This window comes from Myiozetetes cayanensis, unplaced genomic scaffold, assembly GCF_022539395.1.
Source record: "Myiozetetes cayanensis isolate MyiCay16 unplaced genomic scaffold, myiCay2020 scf24, whole genome shotgun sequence".
NCBI lineage: Eukaryota > Metazoa > Chordata > Aves > Passeriformes > Tyrannidae > Myiozetetes > Myiozetetes cayanensis.
In genome coordinates, this window is record NW_026087456.1 from 8,780,906 (window position 1) to 8,808,873 (window position 27,968).

The 27,968-nt window shown below is 41.9% G+C and overlaps 2 protein-coding genes across 8 annotated transcripts in view; one reads left to right on the forward strand and one right to left on the reverse strand.

Annotated features, from left to right (window-relative positions):
- LARP7 (La ribonucleoprotein 7, transcriptional regulator) overlaps window positions 1–13,432 on the reverse strand; it is a 23,927-nt gene extending 10,495 nt beyond the window's left edge. Inside the window, exons 1-8 of one of the 3 annotated variants that reach the window (XM_050320575.1) lie at window positions 13,420–13,432; window positions 7,803–8,011; window positions 6,327–6,427; window positions 6,126–6,209; window positions 3,899–4,063; window positions 3,590–3,698; window positions 2,655–3,035; window positions 1,982–2,111 (exon numbers count right to left, since the gene is read on the reverse strand). In XM_050320575.1, coding sequence (XP_050176532.1) covers window positions 1,982–2,111; window positions 2,655–3,035; window positions 3,590–3,698; window positions 3,899–4,063; window positions 6,126–6,209; window positions 6,327–6,427; window positions 7,803–8,010 — 1,178 coding nt within the window. In that variant the 5' untranslated portion in view covers window position 8,011; window positions 13,420–13,432. Of the gene's footprint in view, window positions 1–1,981; window positions 2,112–2,654; window positions 3,036–3,589; window positions 3,699–3,898; window positions 4,064–6,125; window positions 6,210–6,326; window positions 6,428–7,802; window positions 8,012–11,436; window positions 11,550–13,419 lie in introns of those variants that run through there. The other 2 variants (XM_050320576.1, XM_050320574.1) reach the window with 2 other exon arrangements.
- ZGRF1 (zinc finger GRF-type containing 1) lies at window positions 11,702–27,774 on the forward strand. 5 transcript variants are annotated; one of them, XM_050320569.1, is made up of 27 exons: window positions 11,702–11,782; window positions 12,378–12,485; window positions 12,601–12,681; window positions 12,802–12,858; window positions 13,287–13,472; window positions 13,555–14,229; window positions 16,639–16,737; window positions 17,359–17,464; window positions 17,546–17,652; window positions 17,858–18,002; window positions 18,664–19,283; window positions 20,069–20,207; window positions 20,647–20,831; window positions 20,951–21,138; window positions 21,702–21,841; window positions 21,920–22,066; window positions 22,639–22,753; window positions 22,887–23,146; window positions 23,753–23,912; window positions 24,121–24,198; window positions 24,358–24,505; window positions 25,218–25,345; window positions 25,651–25,774; window positions 26,043–26,219; window positions 26,335–26,469; window positions 26,818–27,079; window positions 27,553–27,774. In XM_050320569.1, the coding sequence occupies exons 2-27, from the start codon at window positions 12,465–12,467 to the stop codon at window positions 27,663–27,665; spliced, it is 4,596 nt and encodes a 1,531-aa protein (XP_050176526.1). In that variant the 5' UTR covers window positions 11,702–11,782; window positions 12,378–12,464; the 3' UTR covers window positions 27,666–27,774. The 5 variants fall into 5 exon arrangements, 4 of the variants coding, with proteins under 4 accessions (XP_050176526.1, XP_050176528.1, XP_050176530.1 ...); XM_050320571.1 differs by having other exon boundaries at window positions 18,667–19,283; XM_050320573.1 differs by having other exon boundaries at window positions 18,811–19,283.
- Window positions 27,775–27,968: the final 194 nt, after the last annotated feature.

The following is a 27,968-nucleotide window of genomic DNA, read 5'->3' on the forward strand; positions in this document are numbered from 1 at the left end:
TGAATTAGTTCACTGAACCCGCTCCTGTGTCACTATATTAAGAATCCCTCATATATTTTCTGGAAAAAATCATTGATGGAAAATCAACAGCTGGTTAAACCCACCAAACCCCCACCGAGATAAGGACATTCCTCACTATTCAAATGCATGTGGGTTAAAAAATCCCCCCCCATGGAAGCAATTTATATATTTACATACATTTAACATGGAGATGTTTCTGCAAACAGGGAGAGCTTTGCTCCACAGCAACACAATGCCCGCAGTGCCACTGTGAGAACGACTCATTGTTACCCTAATCTGTGCTATCAAACAAGCTGATAGAGGATTTTTAAAGAGGAGGATATCTTGTGGTAATGGTTTTAGCTGTTAACAGTGACAACTGTATACTTCAAAAAAAAAAAGCAGCCAGACTCACCCGGGATCATACATTCTCAGCAGAGCAGAGGCATTAAAATAACAAAAGGCCCACGTAATGATTCTTGGAGATAAAAAGGCAGCACCATGCCCTGGCAAGGCTTGGTATAAATACAAGCTGGTTAACTTGACTCCAAGGAAGAGGAGACCAAAGAGGATAGTGCAGGTAACTATTTGCAATGCTTGTGCTCTGTTTAAACTTTCTATCTCTCCCTTTTGGTAGAGTAATAGAAAATTTCACTAACACTCTCCATGTGTTGCAGCTTGCTCAGAAGCCTGATGGAAGTGGACCAGCACAATCAAAAACTGTCCTTTTTTTTTGTGCGTGTGTGGACCCCTTTTACTTTAACATGGAGGTGCTTTCTGTGATATAGAAAAAGTAAGTGCTTCCATGTTTTAGTAGAGGTGAATCCTGATCGCGATCCTCAGATAACTCCCGGGATTTTACTTTGGGTTTTTTGTTTGGTTTTTGAGGTTTTTTTGGCTACATTTCACTTGAAAGATTTTTTTTTTATTTGGGAAAAAGATGAAGAATTTTCGGTGGAAGCAGATCTTCAAGAGTAAAAAATTTTAATGGTTAAATAATTCGTTTTAAAGTTTAAAGGACTCCCTTTGCTTTAACATGGAGGTACCTGCTGCCTAAAAAAGTAAGTGCTTCCATGTTTCAGTGGCGGTGGATCCTCCTATTCCAAGGATTCTCAACTGAAACACCAGCATGTGTTTTATTATTGCATTGTCATAACTTAGTATATACCTTGGGGTGGGGTTTTTTAGTTGATATATTTAGTTTCTCCACCAAAGGACCCCCACAACTTTAATGTGGATGTACTTGCTTTGTCCAACCATAGTAAGTGCTTCCATGTTTTAGTGGTGGTGAATCCTTTTTTTTCCCTCCACACTCCCCTTGCTGGAAAATGTATCAAAATACCGGCAAAATGTGTTTCTAAATAAAGCACGATTTTCATCGGGGTACAGCACAAGATGGCAAGGACCCCCTCGACTTTAACATGGGAGGTACTTGCTGGATGCCCAAAAAGTAAGTGCTTCCATGTTTTAGTTGTGGTGACTCCTCAGAGCCCAACAGACCTGAATTAACTTGTGTTTTGCACAGACTTCCACTATGGGAATTTCAATCTACAGGCTAACACTGTTGCTAATATGCAACTCTGTTGTATGAAATTGGAATTGCACTTTAGCAATGGTGATGGACTGTTAGATATGCAGAGATTTGAAAAGCCTTCAATATGTAAGGGTTGGAAACGTTTTGTATAAAATGTATCAAGTTTTAAGCAATAAAATGTCAATAAAGTGTGCAAAAGATGACTCGAGAAATTCTCCTGCAGTAAAACACACCTCAGCATTTAAATAATTTAAAATGTTCAAATCTGTGGTACCAAAAAGCAATAATCCCCAAGGTAAAATAATTTACATATTGTAATAAAGTATTATCAGTAATCAAATCACGGGCCTTAAAGGTGAGAGAACTTCAGGACCACTTAAGGGTTTTGTTAGTCTTGAACTCACCCTGGAACAAACACTTAAACCTCTACCCAGTTAAGTCACCTACTTGGACAGGACCCGGAGTGGGATGACTTCTTCCCCCATTTTGTGCCTTTCCTTGTGTTTCTTCTTGTGTTTCCTTTTAGCTTTGGAAAGAGATGTGTCTTTTTTATCCTTGTCCTCTTCTGCAGAAACTTCTACTTTTAAAAAGATCAAAAGAAAAAAAAATGTTTAGTTGTAACACTGAAAAAGTTTAAATATATTCTAATAAAATCATGGAATCAATATTGGGGTTTTTTCTATTGACTAATTCATCAATTACCTGAGTTTTTACTCTTGTCACACATTACATGTGATTCCAATGCTGCTTCCCTAACTCATGGAACAAGCTAGGATCATCAGCATTTTCCTTTTGTACTTTAATGTATTTATCTAGATTCCCCTGCTGTCTCCATTTGCCAAGGCTGTCTGTTAACCCATACTTTACCTTTATTGATATGAACTCCTTTGAACTATTTTTACTTCTGATTCGATTTCCCTGCTTTGGTGTTGCAAGTTCTTCCCTACTCTCCATGCAGCTCCTCTCCTTGGAATGACTCCACCCAGGTTTAAATTTAACTGTAGGGAATACCACATGTGCCTAAAGTGACCTAACCACTATATCCACTTATCCATCAGTCAATCTGCCATTCCATTACATCCAGACATAGAAACTATGACAATATATCAGAGCTAACAACCTTTACCATTGGAGTTCTTTGGAGCTTCTGTAGTTTCCTCTTTCACTGTTTCAGCTTCCTCCTTTTCAGCGGTTTTCTTGACTTTTGGAGCCGATGTCTCCCCATCTGCTGAGCTGGTTCTTTTTCTCTTCCCAGGCCTGCTTTCACAAGTTACCTCGGAGTTTTCTGTTTTGTCCCATTTCCTTTTCTCCCTCTTGGAGGGCTGCTTTGGAGTCTCAGTTCCCTCCATTTCAGAACACTCAGATGTAGTCCTGTGTCTTTTTGATTTGGGTGTTGGCTCCATAGTAGTGTTGGTGTTTGATTCCTTTGGCTCTGCAGCTGCCTGGGCATTGCTCTCTTTCTTCACTTTGGACTTCTTTTTCTTCTTTTTTTTCTTCTCCTCTGTATGAAAAACACCACATTTATAACTGCCCATCATTACACACTAGATTAGATTAAATTAATTAAACAATCATGATACTATGTGTCATGAGAAACTGGGTTATTAAGTGAGATGCATCTCTGGGAGATGGATTTTATTTTTTCCACTAACAGTTAGTAGTGTAACAAAAATAGTGATAATTGTGAGGTGTATTAACATGATTTATCATAAAGCTTATGAGAAAGATGGGCAGTGCCTGAAGTCTGGGAAATTGTATTACACTACCAGAAAGCAGGAAAAACGTTTCAGTGACTAAGTTGCAACATCATCCTGTGATGCTGCTTTGTAAGTCAGAGTAGATTGTATTTATTGGAAACATGCCCAGATATCAATTGTGGATTCTTTCCTCAGCAATATCCTTTCCTCCAAGTAATTATGAATCATGCAAAGAGGAATTGTAAAGATGCTCTAAGAAGTTTATTCCTCTACACAGTGCTCCTGCTAAAAGAGCAAGAGTTCCACCTTTTTAGCAGCTGAGGCACAAAACTGATCCAAATAACTTTAAAACACTCACCCACTACAGTGCCGTTACTTGTGTTCAGTGTAGGAACAGGCTTATTCTTCACTGTTTTGGGGAAAATCCCAGGTTTCCGTGGTGCTTCTTCTGGTGGATTATTCAAAAACTTGGAGAAGGAAAATGAAAACAAACCATTACTAAAAATCAGGTTTTTTGAGACTCTCCATCCCAGTTACAGCCAGCAGTCCTAATCATATTCCAATACAGAAATACTTGTCTGACAAAATTTAACTACTAAAGACCAAACTCTTCATATGACAGTGACACTAAGAACAATGTCGACAGGGCAGAGGCACCAGCACTCACCTCAATAGCTTTCTCTGCTTGCTCTTTAGTTTCAAATTCCACAAAAGCAAAGCCCTTTGGATCACCAGTACTTTTGTACCGGGGTATGCTGACATAAACCACGTTGCCACACTTCCCAAACACCCTCTCAATCCAACTGTGATTGACATTTTTGGGAAGCAGTTCCTAAAAAAAGAAAGATTGAAGTGATCTGAGAACAAATTCATATACCTGTAACAAATGCATTACATACTTGACTTAGATGTTCATCTTCTTCCTGTGACAGATACCAAGGCCTCACCTGCAGGTGTATCTTTGCAACACGAATTATCCTGGTAAATTTAAAACCCTGGAGCAAACACAAGTCTGTACCATCTCAAAGCACAAGCAATGTTATACTTTTACTTTTTGTTAATTGGTGGCAATGCAGGTATCTCAGAAAGAGTTCTAGGTCAGTATAGAGTGATTGCTGATGAATTCCTGGTGGAAGCTGATGTTTTCAAGTACAGGAGTTAGCACCTGGGACAAACTTTGAAGCAGCTTCTTGGATGGCAAAACTGTCTGATTTTTATTTCTATAAAATCCTTAACACAGCAACACATTTCAGCAGCTTGCAGACATCATCTCTGAGTCCCCCATTCCCACTCTCCTGTCATGCCAGTTTCTAACAGGACCCAACTGAACACTTTCAAATCCCACTGCCAAGTTCTTGCCTAAAGAACAGAATGTCAGTACTACATTTGTTTTCTCCATGGCAAGTTACTGCACCAAAAGGTTTTCCTTGCAGAGAAACATTTGTCACATTCAGGTAGAAAACTATATTTGCATTAAACTTTGTCTGGCAGGGAAACATTTCCTTAGGGTTTGGTCTGAAGAGCCAGTTACTTGAAGCTTTAAAAATATTATGGGATGAGTTCCAAATAACAATACATATTTATGTATATAAAGACATAGATATAAGTATAAAAATATATAAGTATTTAAAAACAGATTATTTCAGAGAAACTTAACTTAGCAGCACTTCTCTTCTCCCCATTGCCACATCCCAGCTATTTACCAAACATTTAGCTGTGTATGGACAATGCAGCTCCCGACATTTACAGTATCTTATCCAAAAAAAGATAGGGACAAAGTATCCCACAAGTTCAAAGCAGTCCCTGCAATTGTGTTAGGAAAATATTGTGTCTGGCACATTGTATTTACGAACACAAAACCCAAACCACCTCTGCTGGGCTGTTGTTAAAGAAGGAACGATCAGAGCAATTCGGTTTCTCCTTATCTGGCTGGGCTGGTACTTAAGCCGTGATTATTGTGCATCTGTCTCAGGAACCTCGGTGCCTGCTAGGAATTACTAATGCAGCTGCTTCCAGCTACAGGTTCTTAGTCAGAAAAAGTTCTCTTTTAGAGGCAAATGGAATTCCACACTGGCTTCAATATCAGTATTAAAAAGAAAATGGCTTTATTATTAAAAAATGTCCCGAGATTTTAACTTGCTACAGCTCATCCATCAGATTTTTCCAAGCTCCCAGTGAAGCTGCTCATGAATATGATAAAGCTGACACATCTGAAATGCTATGATGATACAGACTTGTCCCATCAGCACAAGGTGTTTTCATTTAAATTAAGGAATCACTCCAGGAAAGTAGCCATAGGATAACATGCTAATAGAATGATTTAAAAAACAAATAAAATTAGGAGAATTGTAAGGAAAAGGCTTCGGTATACTGTGCCTATAAAAGAATGATGTTTGAGTGTTACAAAACCAGAGGCACTCGCAGTAACAGGTCTTATAAACAGATTGTACTTTTTAAAGTATCCCCGATGAACTTGCAAACTCAGCCAGAGCCTGTCTGATAAAACTAATTAAGCTGTTATTACAAAGCTTTAACTACATTAATGTAATTAGTAAATCTGCCTTGGTACCACTGGTGTTCCTCTAATGGCATTTACAAGAAAAGCCCAGTGAACACAGCAATAGCTAAATCAAATTGCACCTTTCCTCACCAGCATGTGAAGCAGCTCTCGGCTCAGCATTTAAAATGATTTAAGAAATTCCTGTACCAAACTAACCCCTTCCCTGCCACAGTCACTTGCAGCTCTGTATTCACCTGATTAAAATAGGGCTGCACAAGCAGCACCACCTGCCCAGTTCAGAAGACAATTGTTGCGTAAATGTATTTTTGCACTCTTTAATTAAATTGAAGGAGTTGATAAGAGAGGCCTGAGGGGGACACAAGGCCAGCCTTACCACATAGACAGTCCGACTGTCCACATCCTTTGGCTTCTCACCCAGTGGTTGGCGTCTTCTGATTCTGGTTCCTTCCAAGTCCAGCTAAAAGGAAGGAGAAATAAGCATTTTTCCATGAGGTTGTTGCCTATTTCAGCACCATTTCCCCAGCACCAGCAAACACAGAACCATTAAATGTTTAAAAAGTGAAAAGTGAAATACCTCTACAACAGAAGAGTTTTTAACTGCCCGAGCAATCAGCTTCCTATCAGTAGTTAATTTTTTCATTTTGTTGAAAGAAACAAGTAGTGATATGTCAACATCTGAGGGTGGGAAAAAGAGAGAACCAAGGTGTAAATTACAAAATCAGGGTAATGTTTTCTACTCAGACAGTTTTCACCATCAAAATTCAAGTTTCAAGTACACCTAGATTTCATTTTATTCCGTGCTAACCTTTATCAAAGGAATTTTGTTCTGTCACCTCCCCGCTGCTAACTGCTGTCTTTGAAAAGAAAGGAAGAAATCCCCCCTTTCTGATGCAGTTTTGCAAGACAAGAACAATTTGCATTGGAAACGTGCCTCTCCTTCAAGGCCTCAATTGAGTGTTTAAGCCAAGACAAAGAGCCCCTGCCTGCACTTCACTTGCAATGAGTCAGGCTGCAAAAACCCTCGGAGAAAATTAAGTATTCGTCTTAATAAAAATGTAGACATCCAGTGTCTACTATCTGAAAAATGTAGGATAAATAATTAATTACATAATAAATATATTTTAAGGGCTTGCTTTAAAAAGGGCTTTACAAGGAATAAAGTTTACCCTAAAGTTTGGTGGGTTTTTTTTTATAAAAACAAACTGGCTTAAAGGTCAATAGAATTGACGACTGTACCAAGCACTTAGAAAGGTACATTCCCTACATAACACAACCGGATTAATGATTTAAATGTCAATTAAATACGGACTCCTTAACAAAAATAAGGAAACACTTTTAAAAAAATTTTTTGTTGTTGTTGTTTTGATGGCAAAGTATCGCCTCTTTTTATACACATACTGCACTGTGAGTCCATTTGATGTAACATGTGATTTAACAATTATACTGAATGGCAATTTAGCACTCGTGGTACTGATTTTAAAAGCAAAAGCATATCAGTCACTGCAGCTGATGTGCAAATTCATTTCTTTAGAAAGTGGAAAATAACTTCAGGTCCAAGCTCAGTTTCCTACTGTGAAGTCACAAATCAACCACCTGAAAAAACTGTCTAGAGGAAAGACTCACAGTAGCCCTGTAAGCAAATAGACAATTTGTTATGTATCAAATTTGTACAGAAAACACACACTCAAGTGACTTTTTAATTTCTGCACATATCTACCCCACAAGACAAGTCACCTCCAGGAGTAAAATGAGCTTTGTTTGGTTTTTTTGTAAAATTATACAAAGAGAAAACCAGGTCACCCAAACAGTCACTGCCACCTGGCAGATGCTTTTCAATTATGGCTGATTCTAAAGGAAAGGAAAAAGAGACACTAAACATAAGTTATAAAATCCAGTATCTAGCTCTGATTCCTGAGCTGATGATGGTGATTGCAGCATGGAACTAACTGCCTTCCTCCCGGAGCATACATGCACCTTAAAATAACTTCTAATGTAGGGAAGAAAAAAAGTAAACCAAGTGTTTACTGAAATATACTGAATATAAACTTACACCCATCTCTGGACTTCTCTATTTGTTCTCGGAGAAATCGGTCTTTGTGGAGATTTACATCCCCAAACCAGAAATCCACTTGCTTGGCTATATCTGCCAGCACCTGTTTAACCCTTGACCTCTTCTTCTTCTCCCTCTCCTTTTTCTGTTCAGTGCTTTCCTCTTTTATGGCTTTGTCTCTCGCTGTTTCAGTCTCCATTCCTATCATCCTGTCAAATGAAAGGTAATATTAAAAAAAAATGAATTCAAAAACAGTCTTAAGGAGTACACATACTGGGTTTACCTTCTGCCCTGTTAGCAGAAAAACAAGATACTTGATGAAGAGAACCTACAAAAATCAAATCTAGAAAGGACAGATTGCTGGTATTTATAGCAGGTAAGGTTTGTTTTAAAAACCTGGCTTTATTATGTCAAAAATGCAAACCACTCTCAGCTGCCAAGGGCAGTAATCCAGTAGTGCCTGATTTTCATCAGACACCCCAAATCAGGCCCCTAGAAATTCAAGACTAACTAGAAGGAAGTGACTTCATGTACAGATTTACTTTTGAAAATAGAAAGCCGTTTTAATGCATTCATTAACCGTAGTTTGTTTACATTTCAATTTCTGCAGGTGAAAACTGCCAGTCATCACTTCAGTACCTCATTTTACAAGTGCAAGGAAAAAAAAGAAAACAACAACGAAAAAACCAAACCCAAGAAACCCTGTGCTGCCAGCAGCAGACAGCTTTTGGAAAATTAAATTAGCACAAAAATTCAAGTAATTAATGTCACAATCACCATATGAAAGACTTGTCAGCTCTGTGCCAAGGCAGCCCCGAAGGAAAGGGTGAGCAGAGCCATCAGGGAGGAAGCCCACCTGGCCAACAGGATGGTGAGATGGAAATGGTCTCCGAATTATTGTGCAAATCAGGCTCCCTCAGCCGGAGATCAGTTTCTCTCCCGCTGTGAGCTCCAGAGAGTGAAAGGTCAGCAATTACCTTGCAAAGATAAGTCAGGTAAAACTCCCAGCTAAGCAAGTTCAAGCTCCACTCAAGCCCTTCAGCAAGTTTTTTATATTAATAACCAGCACACTGCTTAGCTGGGGGCTACAGTGAGGTGCACCATCATTATGGGATATTTGGAGTGGCTGAACAGCGTTAAGTGACCACATCAACAGAGTGTGGCTCTGGTACAGCACAGATTTGTTTTGAGAAGCATTTTGAGTCATTCCCTCCCAGTAGAGAGAGGATCTCATTCAAGCTTAGAGAAAAAACAGCTGCAGGCCACGTTCTGAGCTTCCCTCTTCACCTGGTGCTTTAGAAGGGAAGTCTGGAGAAAACTACTTTGGGACTGAAAGCATGAAATCACACTCAAAACACTGAGTCAAGAGTAAATATCAGCTCTGATTGTGTACATCAACCCAAGTAATTAACATAGCAATCACCACGTGCCAAGGTACACGGTAGTTCGGATTTTTCACCTGGCAGCTCTCACACTGCCAACACTACTTTGGTAAATAATTAAAATCAGAAGACAGCAAAAGCAGCATCAAAACTTCATTATGATAAAGCAAAGCACCTCCTCAAACAAAATAAATCCTCAGTGCTTCTATATCCTAGAGTGAAAGAAGGAGGGGCAATGAACTTCAGGAAAGCAAAGATAATGTAAACCAAAATAGTTCAACTTCACACATATTTACAGAAATTTACCTATGTTCTTTAAAAAGCAAGCATTAAACATGTCAGTGCTAAGCTGTATTCAAACTCAACTTCTGTCATTATCAACATCTAGAAAACATAGTAAGCTTCAACTGTACTCCAAAGTCTGTAAGAATCAGGGTGCAGATATAAAATACACTTTATTATTTTAGGCAGTGATGCAAATGCCTGTTTCTTTGAGCATTTCAAGTAGCAAAATGGGGCAAAAGAGTTTGGGAGAGGAAAACAGAGTAAGTCAAAATATTTACTTAATATATTTATTATAAACTATGAAAATGTTTTTACATAGTCACTGGCAACACTTGCCCTTTAGTGCAGAATAAATGCAAGTATTTAGCAAACCTGAAACTACTTAAAGACATATCCTGTGATATTTTCACAGCAATGTTGACACAGGCAGAGCTGCAGCACTGAAGTTTCTGCCCTGCCTTTTAACTTCTGTTTATGTAAATTAAGCTAAGAAAGGACAAGAGATAAATACATGGGGACCAGCACAAATTTATTGACCTTAAAAACAGAGGAGCTCCTGCTTTTCTTCACTTTAAGCAACAAACCCAATACATCATTTTAAAACTACGTAACAGGTGTTTAACAGATTTAATGAGACCTGTGTGCTCACTGACAGAAAAGACTCTGCTTCCACCTCACAGGGATGAGTGTTAGGGCTGTTCCCAAACATAGGCAGACCCTTCTGTGTCAGTCCTGCCTTCCACCCTCATAAGAGGTGGAAAGTGGATTTATTTGTGTTCAGGATATAATTGGACACGGTACTCAATGCTCTGGTCTACTTGACAAGGTGGTGACTGGTGAAAGGTTGGACTTGATGATCTCAGAGGTCCTTTCCGACCTAAATGCTTCTATGATTAGAGTTAAAATACACGCCCTCAGCACCAGACTGTGGTGAATTGGATTTGCCTGTATGACACCAAACGGGCAGCCCAGCTCCCTCACCTTACTCAGTACACGGTTCTCACCCTCTGGTAAGTCAGGTGAATTCTGTGACCTAAAAACTAAATTCTGGTCCTTCACCCGCCGGGGAAAAGCAACCGATTAAGGAGCTGCACAAGCAGCAGACCTGGAGAGAGGAAGCAGCAGGTGTAAGTAGGTGGAAGCAGGATGGAGGTGGGTACAGAAGCCAGGCATTCTGCTGCCGTGCTTACAGCTGCATTCTACCAAAAACAACAGGCATGTACAGGAGAACCTCATCTTCTTTGCCCCTCAAACAAAGGGGAAACACACAGCATGAAATAGAGTTTTCTAGCCCTGACTGATATTGACCAGCACAGCAACCGGCTAAATCCTGCTTGTCCTTAAGTCCCACCAACACACACTTAGCACTGCAGTGAGTTGACAGTTCCGGTCAGTGATAATTCCAAAGTATTGTGCAGCCTGTTGCGTTTCAAGGGCACCAAGTAAAGGGATCGGCAGGTGCTACTCATGTAATCAGTCACAGAGCTCGAACGGATAAAGTATTAAAAAAAGCAAGCACAGACTAGCCCGAAGTGTTATGGCTCGTGTGCCCCCACCCCTCAACACTAGACCCTCTCCTCCAACGTGAGGCTTGACTCCCAGAGCCACCTGTTCATCGCCTCAGGGCGAAGCCACCTCAGCGCCCCGGGGCGACGCCGAGGGACAGGGGCAGCGAGGAGCCCTCGGGAGAAGGCTCCCCCGGCACCGGGAGAAGCGGGACAGCAGGGGAACAGGCTGCCCAGGGGCGGCAGGTCGGGGTTAGAGCGGGCGGCAGGGCGGGGAGCGGCGCCGCGCTGAGGGGAAGGGCGCCCGCCACCCCCCTGAGGGGACCAACCGCCCCCCCGCGAGGGCACCGCGAGGGAAGCGGGCAGCGCGCGAGCGGCGGGAAACACGCGCAGGGGACGACAGCGCCCCCTACCGCCCCCGCCACCACCGACAGACCCGCACCTCCCTGCCCGGTCACTGACCTGCCACCGCCACCGCCGAGACACCGGCTCGGGCCGCCCCGTGCGCGTCTCCTCCGCCGCCGTTCTCCCCGTCAGTGCCGGCACGACGTGCTGCCAACCTCCACCTTCCCCCCCCGCCCCTTTTAAGGGATGAAAAGCCCCGCGGCGGCGCCCGCGCGTGCGCGGCGGCAGCGGCGGGGGGCGCGCCCGGCCCCGCGCACACGTGACTTCCTCCCCCGCCGGGCGGCGCGGAGCGGTGACGTCACGCGGCGCGGCGCGGCGGGAAGTTCGAGAGGGCGGCGGCTGCTCCTAATCCCGGTCCTGGTCCTGATCTCATTCCGGTCGTGACCCCGGTCCTGGTCACCAGGTAGGATCGCGGGGTCACCGGCGGGGACGTGGTGGTGGCACATCCCTGCGGCGGCGGCGGCATTCCACCCGCAGTCACTGCGAGGGTTCGCATCCATCTATCCATCCATCCATCCATCCGTCCAGCTGTTCGGAAGGGGTAACTCCGTGCCCTCCGAGGGGTCCGTTTCCATGGATTTTCACCTCGCCGAGCACCCGAGGAGGTGGCAGCCACGAGAAACAGCGCGGAACTTTCCCCTTTTCTTCGTAAAAACCGTTCCTCGCTCATCCGAAGGCTGTTTTGTGATTCATTTTGAGTGTCATTGTGGGCTAACGGTAAATACGTGAAGGGGTTTGGCTTCACGGCTGCCTGGTCTGCAGAGTCGCTTGTGTGTGAAATATAATTCACGTTTTACCTACAGTTCTTGTTTTGCATGAATTGAACATGCATGGCCAGCTCCACACCTGGCACAAAATCATTCTGGTAACAGCCTCTGCGGCATTTGGGTTTTTTGGGTTGGGTTGGGTGGTTTTTTTTGCTGCAAGGAAAGTTCTTTTGAGGGGAAGACAGAAGTGAACTGACATGTAATTTTTTTGTTCATACATTTCATCCACAGCTCTGGTGAATTCTGACCATTTCCCTGCCTCTCAGGCTGTGTGAACATGTGGATATCTGTGAAATAAATGACTGTTTTGACAAAGCAATGGCCTCTCAAGAATTCACTGTAAGTGGTTTTTGACACTGCATACTATTATTATTAGGAATAAATTAAAAGACTGCGGTTGCTGGATTATTCAAACATCCTCTTATTTTCCCAACATTTTGCACATTTAAAACAGGTATTATACACTCACCAAAAGACAAAAAAAGCAAAAACGTGGCAAGATGGAGTTCTGAGGATTAGAGCTGGCAGAAATCAGGTGAAAATTCAGCTTTAATACTCTTGGATTTAATCCCATCTGCTACTGCTGGCCTGCCAGTGTCAGTCTAGTGGCTCTGTGAAATAACTGGTTATTTAAAATCCCATTTTTCCATTGCAGGCCACCTTGTTTGATGACAAAGGACAATGCCTGGAGAGCATTTTTCTAAAATCTCAGGTATAGTTTGTTTGGAGTTGTTATTTTAATGCCTGATTGTGCTTTTGTGCTTCAGGCAGCGCTTCGAACACTTGGTTGGTAACTAAAATAGCCATTTTTCTTGTGTGGTTACAAAGCTCTGCCACAGTGCAAATAATGGAAAGGGAAAGCAGCAGCTTCTTATTGATAAGTCTTATTGTTTGTCCAGAAGGTTTTATGGGATTTTATTCCTTTGGGGTAAAAGCAGTGTTATTATAGGGATATATTAAATAAGCACAATGTGAAGATCAGTGCTAATGCTTTCTAGTCTCTATATATATATATATAAATATTTCTTTACATGGCATCTGTGATATAGTGGGTCTAAATATCTGAATTTTTTACATATAAGTACATAAATCTCTACATCATTGTCTTTTATGTGCACTCTGCTGCTCCCTCCTTTCCAGGTGGCTGCTGGAGATAATTTAGAAAGTGAACGATATCTGATCACAGTCGAAGAAGCAAAAGTGAGTGAAAAACCTTTGGAAGATCAGCCAAGGAAAGCAGAAACTCCAGCAGTGGATAGAAATGGGGTCATACCTGGTCTGCTGCCTCCAAGACACCTCCCTGTTGGCCTGAAAAGGAAGTTCACGGTGTGGTCGTGTTTCAGGTTTTTATGTCTGTTGCTCAGCATTTGATCGCAAAATGTGGATTGATGTCCAATTTCTCTCCCAGGGGTTCCAAGGGCCACGCCAGGTTGAGAAGAAAATACCAGCTGTGGAAGAGGAAGAAAAACCAACACTGTTGCCGTTATCTAAGCAGTGCCAGGGGACTTTTCCATCCCAGTTTTATGTCACCTCTCCGTTATTTTCCACAATTCACAAGAAGGATGCAGACACAAATCTCTCTGCAGGCTTCCAGGAAGATGGATGGAGGGGCAATGCCAGAGAACACTTGTCTGTCTCCTCGCTGCTTTCAGCTCCATTTCCTGACAGATGTGAGGGGACAGAGAAGCAAAGCCCTGCTCAGCTCCTTGTGAAGCCAGAATCTCCTCTCCTTACTGGGCAAACTGGTCCCAGGGCAGTGTCCCACAACATCAGGAGCACGGCACAGATCCTTGCTCTTCTGAAGTCCAAACCAGCACAGGGACACGGAGAACAAACACCTGCACTTACACAAAGTCTCTCCAGGTTTCAGGCAGCCAAAAATGCGGATTTATGTGACCAAAAGAGCACGGCCCTACCTGCTTTTCCAGGTGATGCTGCCAAAGGAATCGTTCCGAACACTCAGCACCTGCCTTTTAGGAAGGGAACTGTAAATGACAGGAAGGACTGGAATGCTGAAATGCCTCTGAATTCACCTGAACAGCCTTTTGGTGAAGAAACCACAGGACAGAGACACGACAAAAAGGTAAATAATTTAAGTCAAGATTTACAGGATCCCTGCAACACAAATAGTTGCTTCCTGCCTGAGTCCACCGTAAGTAGAATGAGTGACAGCCAGTTTGTCCCGTCCTCAGGTGACATTTCACCTTCAGCAAGTCCAATCACCCTTGAAAACAATGCCTTTGGATACAGAGAGCAATCAGGGACTAAGGATCTTAGGGAGAATTCATCTGTGAAGATGCAGAGTGAGCTTCAGCTGAGACAAAATTCAGAGGGAGTGCCCAGTGACCTGGAGCTCTCCGGGGATGTAACACTGACTGAGGCTGGAATTGTTAGGGATGAGTTAAGTTTGCATGGCAAGGAGTGTAGTCCTGATGGAGAACTGATGGAGGTTAACTTTAATCTAATGGAGTCTTTCGATTTTAATGACACAGACAGTGAAGATGTGTGTGAAGGAGCTGTGAAGCAGCTCACTGAGGGAGACACACTTTCACAGAGCCCAGATTGCTCTGAGGGAGGAGATGGAGCTCCAAATGCTGTGTTGACACCTCATTCCCTCTGTGAAGGAGTGACACACAGCAAAAATGAAGCCAAATGTTCAACACTTGACAGAGAGAGTGATGGAAGTGACTGCACTGGGGGTGTTTTGCCTGAGCTTTGTGCAAACAGTGTCAGAGATACCAGGGGAGCTGCAGAAGAACCTGCAAACCAGAGCAGAACTGAAGTGGAACTTTTGGGTGGTGGACACAACATAAAAGAGATGAATGAAAGTCAGTTAAGTATCGAAGCCACAAGCAATAATGAGGATCTGGCTGGCTGTGCAGCTCTCACCATTAGTGGCACACCATGGACAAGGAACCAGCACTCTGATGCCATGCCTGGTGACACAAATGTTAAGGAATGTCACCCTGAAACCAGTGCATTTGAGGCAACTGGAAGTATTTCAGATATTTCTCCCAGCAGAATCATTTCTGCCATGGATAAAGAAGGTGTCACACAGCTGGGATGCAGGGAATCCCCAGCTGTTGGCTCAGAACACCTCTGGGGTAGCAGGAGTGATGGCATTAAACCAGGCAGTCCTTTGCTGGCTCTGTCACCAAAATCAGATCTTGGCAGTGGCTCATTCCAGTCTGTTGCAGAAGACCATCAAAAGGTGTTTGGCATTTCACATGAGGAAGATGCTCTCCTTTCCACGAGTTCTCTGCATCCTTTGGGAACAGGCCATTCATCCCCAGAGGGAACAGCAATAGTTGAAACTGAGGTTGAAGATGCAGAGAGTGTAAATGCTCCTCCTGCAGCCTGCAAAGGTGAAAGAGTAGGGGTGGACTCCCTGAAAGGCACAGCAGTGGCTGAAAACTCCCCGGGTCTCCCTGCTTTGGTGAATGATATCACTCTTCTGAGGGCTTTGACTCAACATAGCACAGCTTTAGAAAGCTTGCAAAAGATGGAGGAAAATACCAGCGTGTTCTGGGAAACAGAGACTTCCAAGGAGACATTTGAACCCCTAGGGAAAGATGAAGGTTAGGTCAGCTTCTATTTTAAAGTGAATTCTGTGTGTCTGTATCTGTTTGACTCCTGTACTCTTATCTCTCTCAGAGAATTCATGTTCAGAAATCATATTTTTTGAGTGGTGTGTTACGTAGGGTTCCCTCAGGCAGTTTTTAGTGTTTAAAGCAATGTTGTGAGCTCAGTGCCTTTGCTTTAGTTCAGTTAAATCCTAACTGTGCAATTCATTGCATGGGTAAGGTTTGTAAGCCCAGTAAATATTCAGATGTTTTCACATTAAAAACCCCAACTTTTACCTGTAACTCATTATGCTTTTCCATCTCTTGTAGCTGTAAAAGAGTTTACAGAAATGCCTTACTCAGAAAGTTTACAGGCATCTTCCTGTTCATACTTTGATTCTGCTGGCCTTATGGTAACCCATTTTTGACTACATATATTTATCTGCACAAGATAAATTCGTTTTCTACCAGGAATAAAATTCTTGGTGTTGATTATGAAGCTGGGAATAAACAGAGGATGTCCTCTTGCAGACCCTCTTGCCAATGAATATTTAGGAGGGTGTGATGAGAAACAATGCAAATTGTATTATTTAGTTACGTTTAACATCACATTAATATGTCTGGTACTTCTCCTCCCCTACCATTCAATCCCTAGGAATTTTAGCTCTTGGGTTGAAATATATTGGGAAACCTGTGTTTGATACTTCACACAGTAATAGTCTTTTTCTTTCAATCCTTCCAAAGCTTAAAGATTTTAGGCAACCAGAAGTTTTTTATCCTGCCCTGCGTTGTCCTGGCTTCCAAATTAAAAGGCTGTAATTGAAATGCTTCTTTTGTATAAATACAAGAGATTGCATAGCTTGTATTTTTCACTTTAAATGGTCATTAAATTGTTAGGTTAATTAGTTTTTGATACTTCTTCTGTGCAGCCCAGCTGTGTGGACAGTTTATTACAGGAGACAGAGCCATATATTCCACCAGTAGCAGCAGCCCACAGAGACCCTGGGCCATCTGACTGGCAACCAAAGGTACAATTTCTGTGGAGCTGAGGCATAATGAACAGTGTTTCTCAAACTGCAATGGAATGGTTTACTATTTGTAATCTATTGCAGTAAGTCCAAATAAAATTTTAACCAGTTTGGTAATGGGCTTCTCATCATTCTTCAGTATATTTGTCTGTGGGAAATTCGCCAGGGAGAGTTTTAAACTGAGATTATGAGGAAAGAAACAGAATTTTTTTTGTTTCTCTTCTGCAGTTTCCAACAGATAATTTTTGTTGTATGTCTGAGAAATACCTTTAGTGACTGCAGATAGTTCCAGAGCTGTATTTATTTCCAGTTAGTGATAATTCCAATGTATTGTGTAGCCTGTTGTATTCCAAGGGCACCAAGTAAAGGGATCAGCAGCCAGTGAGATCATGCTGAGAGCTCCCTGCTCCCAGCTGGGACAGCAGCAGTACCCACATAACATGGACTTTGCAGCTGAGACATTTTTCTCACCCCTGTTTTCAAGCAATAATGGCCTTTTTGACTTCGGACAGGTAAAACATTAACTTATTTTCTTGTCTGATCAGTCCCACTCTGAAAAACACAAGATAAAGCAGCTGAATTTCTAGCAAGTTTTTGCTCATCCTTTTTTTTTTTTTTAAGTCTCCAGGTTCCAGAAGTCTCCAGGGGGATGATCTGGATGTTATCAGAGAAGGGAATTTTCAAATGGAGCCTGATGTGATGGAAGAGTCAAGAATAAATCAGTCCCGTAAGTGGAAGTACAAGTTAAAAGGCAGCAATTGGCCTCAACATTTCTGCATGACTTCTGTCTTTCATGTGTTTTTCCTAGCACTGGCATTCCACGTGTGTCCTGAAGTGCCAGCATGGACAATGGCAGGCTCACCTTCACATTCTGCTCTGAGACAAGCACAGTGGACTTCCTGGGAACCTGGCAAGGTGTGCATTCACTGTCTGTTCTGCATATTTTTGGCTTTATTTCCTGTGTGTTCGTGGCAGTTTCTTATTTTTGACGCTGTTTTATCTCAACTCTGAGACACATTTCAATTGTTTAGAACGATGAGAGAGAGAATAGTGATAAAAGAGCTATAATCAAGGGGTTTTTTCCAGTCATTCACTTAACATATTCATTCTTCACCTGTAGATTTCCTCAGAACTGCCTTCCTCATTTGATCCAGATTCTACAGTTTCTCCACCTTCAGGAAACGAGGAAAGCATTGGAGACATCCAGGAGCCCTTGATACAAGGGATCTTACCACGGGAACCAGAACTCCCAGATGTTTTTTTCAGTAAGAGATTACAGTTTATAATTGCACTTTTACAGTATTTTAGCTGGAAAAGCTCTCAGGATCTTTGAAGCACAGTGAGTTGTGCTATGATAGACAATTAATCTGCCAATTCTGTTCTCCTGAAAGAAACCTCAGTGGAGTGATTTAGTCAGTCATATTTATGGTTTTATTTACCTGCTTTTAGTTTTCAACTGTCACTGCTGATAATGAATTTAGTAAGAAGAATGCTTTTTGGTACTAAAAGCTTATTTATCTACATTGTTTAGTGTTAATTCACATTTTGGGGGTGATCTTTCTGTAATATTAAGCTGGGTGTTTTCCAGTTGGCATCTGTCAGTGGCCTACCAAAACTATCAGATTAATGGCCCCTAAAACACAACTATGTTTAAATAATTGTCTTTTATACAAATAGACTGGCTAAATAATGTGTTCTGAATATGGGGATTTAAAAGAGTTAAAATTCATTACAAGAATCACACAAAATCAATCAGGGTGTATGGAAATGTAGTGTAGCACTGCCCAGGCATGATCCAGAGAGCTTCCCAGTTAAAAGACAGGATGTGAAAGGAAGAAGTTAGACTTTCTTTCCTTATCTTCCTGTACATCTGAAGTGCCATCCCTGAGTGCTACAAGTTGCTTGTAAGATATATTTGCCCTGCAGCAGGGGAGAAATCCAGCTATCCAGAGGAATGCAGCCTGCCAAGATCCAAAGCCACCCTTAAAACACGGACTCCGTTTGTCACCCTTCCTGCCACCGAGGAGATTCCTGGCGCGTTTTATCCCACTGACAGCGAATTTCCTATTCCAGTGGAATTTCCTATGAGTGCTCCCGGCCCCGAGGACAGGAATTGTGAGACTGCCGTGTTTGGGGAGTACACGGAAGACGGACAAAGGGAATCTGTACAGCCCCTGCTCCCCAAGGTGACTTCCCAACACAGACAAAGCAAGTGGCTGAAGTATCAAAACAGCGCTCAGAGCGACTTGATCCCTCACCCCAGCGATGACAGGGAAGAGACTGCTGACATCTGTGCCCAGAGCATCCTTGGAATGCTGCAGGGTGACACGGGAGAGAGTGGAGCTGGGAATCAAAGGGCTCCTGGTGCTGCCCCTCTGCTGATATCCAAGAGCTCCCCTGGGGAATGCTGTGCAAGCAGCACCCCCCCGGATTGGATTTCTGAGGGGAAGTTACTTTCCCCGCACTTAAGTCAGACACCTTTGGCTGCGGCAACACAAAAGGTGTTGAGTCACCTGAGCTGCCACGCCGGAACAGGAGAGGGCCAGGTGTGTAACTCTTCAAGCAAATACACTTGTAAGTGGCAGAAACACATTTTTTCCCAGCCAAAGGAACTGCATTTCTCTGTATTTCCTGCAAGATATTATCAGTGCAACTGGGTGAAATGTTTCTACCTCTTGTAGCAAAACAAATGAGTCTCAGCTGCAGAACAGCAGCTGCTCGACAAATTGTTTGTAAAGGTAATTCCTGGGCACACACAGTGCCAGATTTAGGTTTTTAATCAGAATGTGGATGGCAGGAAGATGAAATTAAAAGCTGTTGGCCTGTCTGGTCATTTGTAATTGGTAAGAATTTTCAATAAGGGTTTTTCTAAATTTGAAAATCCGCATTGTTTCCAAGAACACCTATAACTTGCTTCAAAGCATAGTCTCTGATTTTAAAATACTTCCAAATTTTTTAAGTTTTACCTCTGGAAAAATAAGTTAATTGCATTGAATAAGCACTGATACTGCATATACATACATATATATAACATATATGTGGTTCTGCCTTCCCTAACCTTGTACTACCTTTGCTGTATTTTCATCTGGGTAATTTTTTTCTGTGCAAAAATACTGTTAAAATGGGGTTTGTGTGCTCCTTCCCGTAGCACTGAAAAACATAATTTTCAATTACATAATTTACAGCCTTTGGAAGCATTACTGCTGCTTGTCAAGGGGCAGATTTTAACCTCGTGGTGCATCTTAAATGGCAGCCCATGCTCTAAGGAGAAGTATTTTTCTCTTTCGGGGTCTTGCAAGTAATAATGGTTTACTTTTCGGGGTCTTTTTAGGACATAAGAATTTCTGAGTTGTCTTTTCCCAGCGGGGATAAAGTGAAACGTGCTAATCTCCCTAAAAGAACGATCTCCATCCCAGCTGTGTTCCGGTCTCATATTCATTACAAACAGATTTTCAAAGCTGCTCTGACAGGTGAGTCTGACATGGTGTTGTGTAAAATGCTGTCATTTTTAAACAGGGTATTTCTGAAGCTTCACCAAGCAGGATAAGAGGGACAGAAATCCTCAGCATCACCCATTAAAACAGCTGGCTGCATTTGATTTTTTAATATGTCCTGAAATGTATTCAATCTATGCCCAAAATGGCAAAGACAAACCAAAAGAACAGCACACTTTGTTCAACAACAGGAACCTCCTGCTTGTTTTCTAGTCTTTAGATTCCTAAGCTTTTTTTTTCCCCTGCAATGCATGGATTTTGCAGGTCACATGGTTTCTTTTAAGACTCAGATTAAATATTTCGATTTAGGTTTGAAATCTGCAAATGAAAATATATTTGTTTGAACGCTGTGTGCCTGCATAAGCATTTTAAGGCTGTACTAATTATTCCTTTCTTTTCTCCTTTCTCTCTCCAGAGCAATTGAACGTAATGCTGTTTGAGCTGTCCCAGAGATTGCACAATGCACTCTCCAAAGTGGACATTTCATTTTACACTTCAGTGAAAGATGGGCAAAGCCAGAGCCAGGGAAGCTGTGCTCCACTCTGCAACCACATGCACCCTGCTAAGCTGGTCATGGTCAAAAAAGAAGGCCAAAACAAGGTGCTGTTTATTCCCTGTGGTTTTACAGTTTCGGGTGAAAGTGCTGGTCCTTTTTTTTTCCCCTTTTTTCCTTGCCTGTTATAGTGCTCATGGTCTGGTTTTGCCCCTGTCCTTTGCAGGGTCGTTTGTTCTACGCCTGTGACGCCCCGAAAGCCGAGCAGTGCTCGTTTTTCAAGTGGATAGAGGATGTGAACCCCACACAGGCAAAATCCAGACCCAGTGCAGTGCTCCATGATGTCAAAAGCATTGGGACGTACCTCAGAAGCCAAAGGATTGCTCTCTATGAGGAATGCCAGCTTTTGGTGAGGTATTCCTGAAACCTTCTGCACTTTTCTCCAGTGCTGTGTGAATTCAGGTTTTGTAAATATTCCAGCAACTCGGGATTTCAGCAGCATTTAAGAGACGTTTTCACTGTGTTTAAAGAGGTTACAGTTGTGTAAAGACATGTAAGAGCCAAATTAGTGAGGGAATAATATTTATAGCAATGGCATTTCTTTTTAGCAAGAATCAGAACTACTTAGCAGCAACTTGGTTAATGAAATCCCTTACAGTTGCTGCACTTGAATTCTTGTTCATTTAATCACTACCAAGAGAATTTGATTTATTCTCTGCAAGATTGTCATTTTAACAGCAGAAATTGTATCAAGGGCTAGTCTGTGCTGCTTAACTGTGAAGGAAACAATTTCATGATGGCTGAACATGAGAGAATTTTGCAAGAGAAATGCATTTAAAACGTGTTAATGCAAGATGATGAACAGGCACCACAATCTGTGTAATGTGGTCCAATCTGTAGAGCTTTCTCTTTTTTGGTGCTGAATCCAAAATGTGCCAATAGTTTACATGCTTTTCCTTAAAATTACCATTTCCCAGGAAAGCCTTTGAAATTCAAACCCAGAAGTACAGTAAGTTCAAGAAATTTATGAATACACCTGCCAGCTTAGATGGTGACTCCAAACCCAAATTATACCTCAAATTAAGCAAAAAGGAGCATTCTTCTCTCTACAGCAAAGGTAGGCACATCCCAAGCATCTGATTGCAAAGGTGGCAGTAGAAGCAGCTTATGAGAACTCTGTGGTTTGTTTTAACAGATGATATTTGGGTGGTTTCCAAGACTCTGAACTTTGATCCCATTGATACTTTCATTGCAAGCAGTGCTTTCTTTGGACCATCCTCCAACAATGAAATAGAATTGCTGCCACTGAAGGGCTACAGTCCCTCCAACTGGAGATCAAACAGTGAGTTCTACACCAAATAATTCACAATTGTGGGGAACAACTACAGAGGAATCCAACCAACAATGAAGGAAGATATTAGAATTTCCCAAATCTCAGACATGATTTAATTCACAGTATTTTTCTCTCTTATATCTTTGAATATGTAATTTGAACGCAGGACTTGATGTAAGTAAACCTGCAAAGCAGCTGGTAAATTCTAAGTGAGGGAGGAAGAAATGAGAATAATATAAATAATGTAGTAAATAATACAATATAGAATGCAAGTTGACTGTCAGTGTGTAAGTAACAGGAATATGTTGGTACTGTCCTTGAAAAAAAAATATAACCCAAGCTACTCACTATGGAAAACACATTTACATAAAAAGCCATGTATTAAATCTGTGGTTTTGCAAAAGTTCCTTAGTTTTGCTGTTGAATTGAGCCAAAGTTTGATGATTGGTTTGGTTTGTAAATGAAAGAGACGAAGTTGGCTAATTTCTCTTTTGGTACTTTATAATTCGTCTACTTAGCTGATGTGAAATCTTGGCTCATTTAATTTCTTCCTACTTTTATTTTTCTGTGGCCTTTTCCAGTGTGTGTTCACGCCCTGCTGGTTTGTAATGCCAGTGGGGAGCTGGCATCCTTAAGAAATATGGAGGAGCACTTCAATCCATCCACATTCCCACTAATCCCATACCTACTAAACATGTAAGTTACTGTTCAGTGATACTGTGAGCAGGTCATAAAACCTCAGCAGTTCAGTGCTGGGTCACTGAGAACATCAGAACCAAGAGATACAAATAATATTATACCACAGCTTTGGACTGCTTTTTGTCCCCAGGAATTTCCGTTCTGAAAATGCTCCTAAAAGAGTCGACAGAAGAAAATTTACTCCTCCTGCCATGAGGCTGAAAAGCTCAGTGATGGCTGGCCCTGTCAGCTCTGAGGTGGCCACGGGCCTGGCTGAAGAGATGATCCAAAGGTTCTCCCTGAACCCCGACCAAGCGGCGTCGCTGCTCCACATCGCTCGGATGATGAGCTCGTGTGGGAACATCACAGCCGAGGAGGAGCAGCAGAGCCCCCCCATCACAATCATACGTGGTACACAGCACAGGATGGGGAAATGTGCTGCTCTTCCACCTGTGCAGAAAGGCTGATTAATGTGTAATGCCAGTGGTAGGGAAATATCCCAGAGATGAAACAGCACATTTCGTTCCTTCATCATATATTTATAATTTCAGGCAGACTTAAAGTCACATTCAGTGTTGACTTATTTGAAATGTAGCCCAAAAGATGAGCTTGAATAAACTTCCTGTGTATGGAATATCCCCTTCTGTAATGCTGCTGTCCTCACCCACTTCATGCATTTCCTGAGAATTAATTTCTGTGTGAGGCCCCTCTGAAATGTCCCTTGACATTATAACATCTATTCTGTCAGCACAGAACTTTTTCATCCTTGAATTTGCATTCTGCCTTTTGCAGGATTTCACAGAAGAATTGAGGTTTCTTCCTAGAAACATCTGTACACAAAATCAGAGTGATTTATTACCTTCTACTTCTTTCTTTTCATATTAACCCCCTTTTTTTTTTCATGTATCAGCATTGCTTAATTATAATTTATTTTTCTATTACACACTATTCCTTGCTGGTTTATACTGCCTTCTATTTCACTTCTTGTAACTTTGGCTTTTGCTTCCAAATTACCAGGTGTTTTTGGAGCTGGCAAGAGCTACCTGCTGTCTGTGGTGATCTTGTTCCTCGTACAGCTCTTTGAAAGCAGTGAAGCTACGGAGGGTCCAAGGCCAACTCCGTGGAAACTTCTCATTGCTTCTTCCACCAACGTTGCTGTGGACAGGATACTGCTGGGGTGGGTTACTGAGGCTTTTCCAGCCTCTTCTCCCAGAAATGATAATGCACTTCCACGGTAAAGATCAACGTGTTGGTATTAAAAGGCTGAGTTACTTCATCTGGTTAAGCACAGGAGTTTGTGTTCTGATGTACCTTTTAAAACCACTTTTAAAGTTTTCAAGATTTTTCTATTTCTGTGACATCTGTCATCTCTTTTTTCTCTGAAGCCTGCTGGAGCTTGGATTTGAGGATTTTATCCGAGTGGGAAGTATTAGGAAAATCACCAAAGCAATTCTTCCCCACAGGTAAGAAACTTGTTCTTTATGGGATTTGAGGCAATTTGGGATAGGTTAATACATTGTTTTAAAGCACTTTGATATATCAAGTATGATTATTTTAGTACATTTTTCCAAGCACTGCTGTTTTCAGTTGCTGCAATGCATGTCACAAAACCCTTTTTGAAGTTTACATGCAGGCTCAGGAAATGAAAACGAGCAGCTGAAAGAGCTGCTTGCTCTCATGAAAGAAGATTTGACTCCAGCTGAAAAAATATACGTCAGGAAGAGCATTGAGCAGCACAAACTGGGGACCAATAAAACCATCCTGCAACAGGTACAGTCAAAGAGATGGGATGGGAAAGTGGGGATTCCTTGTGTCCTATCCACAAAACCCACCGTATGGAAACTGGGAATTCCCTCTCACACCTGCCAGACTCCTAATTTTGATCTTAGGTTTGATTCCACAGGTATAGCTTAGTGTCTTACCTGTGCAGGACTTTTCTAAGTTGAACTTGCAGTTCTTTTTCAGTGATATAAGACAGAAACTCTTTTGTACTCGACTGCAATCTGATTTAATATTGCCAATTTAGTTTTCAAGGTGGGCAGAGAAAAATTTCTCAGTACAGCTCATCTGCACTGTCACCTTGAAAATAGAATTTATGTAGACATAAAGGTTAAAAGATAAAGACTGAGCTAAATCTGTCCTGGAGCTGTGTATCAACACAGCTGTGTATCAACCACCAAGGAGATTTCAAATATATTTTAAGCACCTTTTCATCAAACTATTACCTTTTAAGATTACTACTCCCTGTAGAAAATTCTCCTCAATTTCTGGTCTTTCCAGTTATTTCTCCTCAGTCCTAGACTCAGAAAGTCACAGCTTGTTGTAAAGCAATTGTAACAAAGCAGATCTGAGCAGTTTATTGAGAACCAGTGACATGAGATAGCCTGTAGCAATTCTACTGCTATAGTTATGGACTGCACAGAGATGAACTATCAACTGACCTTAACTTTTTGTCTCCCCATTTTCCCCTCACTACTAAAAGGTGAAAGTGGTTGGAGTGACCTGTGCTGCCTGCCCCTTCCCCTGCCTGAATGCTCTCAGGTTTCCTGTGGTGATGCTGGACGAGTGCAGTCAGATGACTGAACCTGCTTCTCTCCTTCCCATCGCCAGGTACAGCCTTCCTGTGGGGCTTCAGCAGGGAAATAACTTGCTGAGCAGTGACACAACCTCCTGGAAGTGCCAAACCCCACATCTTTTTAAGTACATGAACCCCGAGGTCTCCCCTTAGAGAACAAGGAGAGTAATTTTAAATGGAGGCCTGACCTTAGGTGCTATTAAACTGTGGGAAGATGGAGCAGGGAGGCAGATGGAAAGCAATGTGATGTATAAACACAGCACACACACTTTGGTTATGAACAGTTTAGCCTCATTTTTAGAACTTTTTTTTTTTCATGGTTTTTCCCGTTCCCATTCAGGTTTCAGTGTGAAAAGCTCGTCCTTGTTGGAGACCCCAAGCAATTACCACCAACTGTTCAAGGGTCTGAGAGTGTCCATGAGCAGGGATTGGAGCAGACCCTCTTTGACCGGCTGTGCTTAATGGTAGGTACTGCCAACCACACCTTTGGAAAAGTGGAGGGTGGAACTGTAGGTCCACTAAAGTCACCAGGAAAATTCTGGTTTAGATGTCAGAGGATCAGAGTTTCAGCCTTGCAAATTACCACGGAATCATAGAATGGTTTGGGTTAGAGGGACCGGAAAGGTCACCTGATCCAACCCCCACCTGACATGGACAGGGACACCTTCCACCATCCACTACCCAGCCTGGCCTCGAACGCTTCCCAGTCACCCTTTATCCTCATTTTTTTAGGGACATAAAGCAATCCTCCTCCGGACACAGTACCGCTGTCACCCTGCCCTCAGTGCCATCGCCAACGAGCTGTTCTACGGAGGGAACCTCATCGACGGGATTTCCGAGGAGGACAGAACTCCTTTACTGGACTGGCTCCCAACACTGTGCTTTTACAGTGTGAATGGCATGGAGCAGGTAAGCTCCTGAACATTTCTTACATAGATTTCTTATATAAATAAAGTCAATATTGTAGTTTTCCCTCCATTCTGCTTGTGAGAGCTAATTTGGAAATCTTCTTCCCTCTTTCCAGATCGAAAGAGACAACAGCTTTTCTAACATGGCAGAGGCTCACTTTGCAGTCAAGCTCATCCAGGCTCTGATTGCCAGTGGAATAGAAGGAGCTGCTATTGGTGTGATTACTCTTTATAAATCACAGATGTATAAGGTTTGTGTAGTGGATCACCAATAAGGCGGTTTCTTAAATGTATTTTTTGTTCTAAACACAGGTTTCATTTCAACTAGGGAGAGCCAACTAGAAGTGAGAAATGGGTAGTTTGCCATAATTGCTCTTTTGCATTTAAAAAGTACCTATTTTTCCTTGTAAAATTAATAAAACTATTTTTAATTCAAAGAATGATTAAAAAATAGATTTTCAATTTTCCCTCCACATTGCACTCTCTAGTTTCCTAGTTCACATCCTGTAGAGGCTGAGATTTGTTGGGTGCTTTCTCAAGGCAAGTGGTTGACTCTGAGTAGCCAAACTCACCCCCTTCCCCATTTCTTTTGCCCACAGATTCAGGGTTTGCTCAGTGGGGTTCACTCTGAAGCTTTTGAAGTGAAACCTGTCCAGGTGTCCACTGTAGATGCTTTCCAAGGTGCTGAGAAGGAAATCATTGTCTTGTCCTGTGTCAGGACGAGACAGTTTGGATTCATAGACTCGGAGAAGAGGATGAACGTCGCACTAACGAGGGCAAAGAGGCATTTGCTGATTTTGGGAAACCTGGCCTGTTTAAGCAGGAACAAGCTGTGGGAAAGAGTAATTCACCACTGCAAAGGTAGTATTTTCTTTTCCAGGGTTTTTGAAACTGTGCAGCTCAGCTTCTTTAATTAAACTATGCATAATACACTTTCTAGTGTGTACATATGCTATATAACAATATATAAAGTATATATATGCACACTATATAAACCAGTACCTTTATTGCATATAAAATCTAATTTTTAATATTTATTGCATATAAAATCTAATATATCACAGGAAAATGCACATTGCCCATTTGCAGCTTTACCTGTAAGCTGCGTTTATACCCCAAGAGTGTATTTTTTATCCAGTAATGGGACTTTACCTGCTTGGCTGACATCAAAGAAAGCATCTTGTTAGTGGCCAAACTCTGAGGAACCACTTTCCAAGCAGAAATATCACATCCAGTTGATACTGGGGGAAATCGATGTCGGCACAGCCAGGGGCTGATTCCATGATGGATGCTGTAAAGAGAGAAGTAATTATCCTGTTTATTGCTGGTTTTAGGATGGGAAAATGGATTACAAAATGCAAGCCAGTGCGAGCAGCAGCTCAATGACATTCTGAAGTGCTACTGGGAAGAACGGAAGGAAGAGGAGCGGAGTAAGAGGGAAAAATAAAATGTGTGCCTATTTTATTAATATTGTTTCTCTACAAAATTGCTAATTTAATATTTATTTAATGTGGTACTTGTTTGTTTGTATGTCATGTACTGATACTTCTGTTTGACCCTGCGTTTATTTGACTAAAACTGAATAAAGTGACTTTATTTACCTGATAACCGAAAATAAAGTGACTTTATTTGCTTGTGAAGTGAAATCCTTTTATGCTTACAAAGTATCCAATACTATTAATGCTACTTAGTCTGAAGAATAACAAAATGATATTTTAGAACAATTCTGTTATCTTGCATGTTTACAGAT

What these genes read in the sequence shown, in the direction of transcription:
- ZGRF1 (XM_050320569.1), top strand. Translation starts at nt 12,465, where the DNA reads ATGGCCTCTCAAGAATTCACT. An exon ending in GCCTGAAAAGGAAGTTCACG is followed by an intron (nt 13,473 to 13,554) that starts GTGTGGTCGTGT and finishes TTTCTCTCCCAG; the next exon opens with GGGTTCCAAGGGCCACGCCA. An exon ending in CCGGAACAGGAGAGGGCCAG is followed by an intron (nt 19,284 to 20,068) that starts GTGTGTAACTCT and finishes GGGTCTTTTTAG; the next exon opens with GACATAAGAATTTCTGAGTT.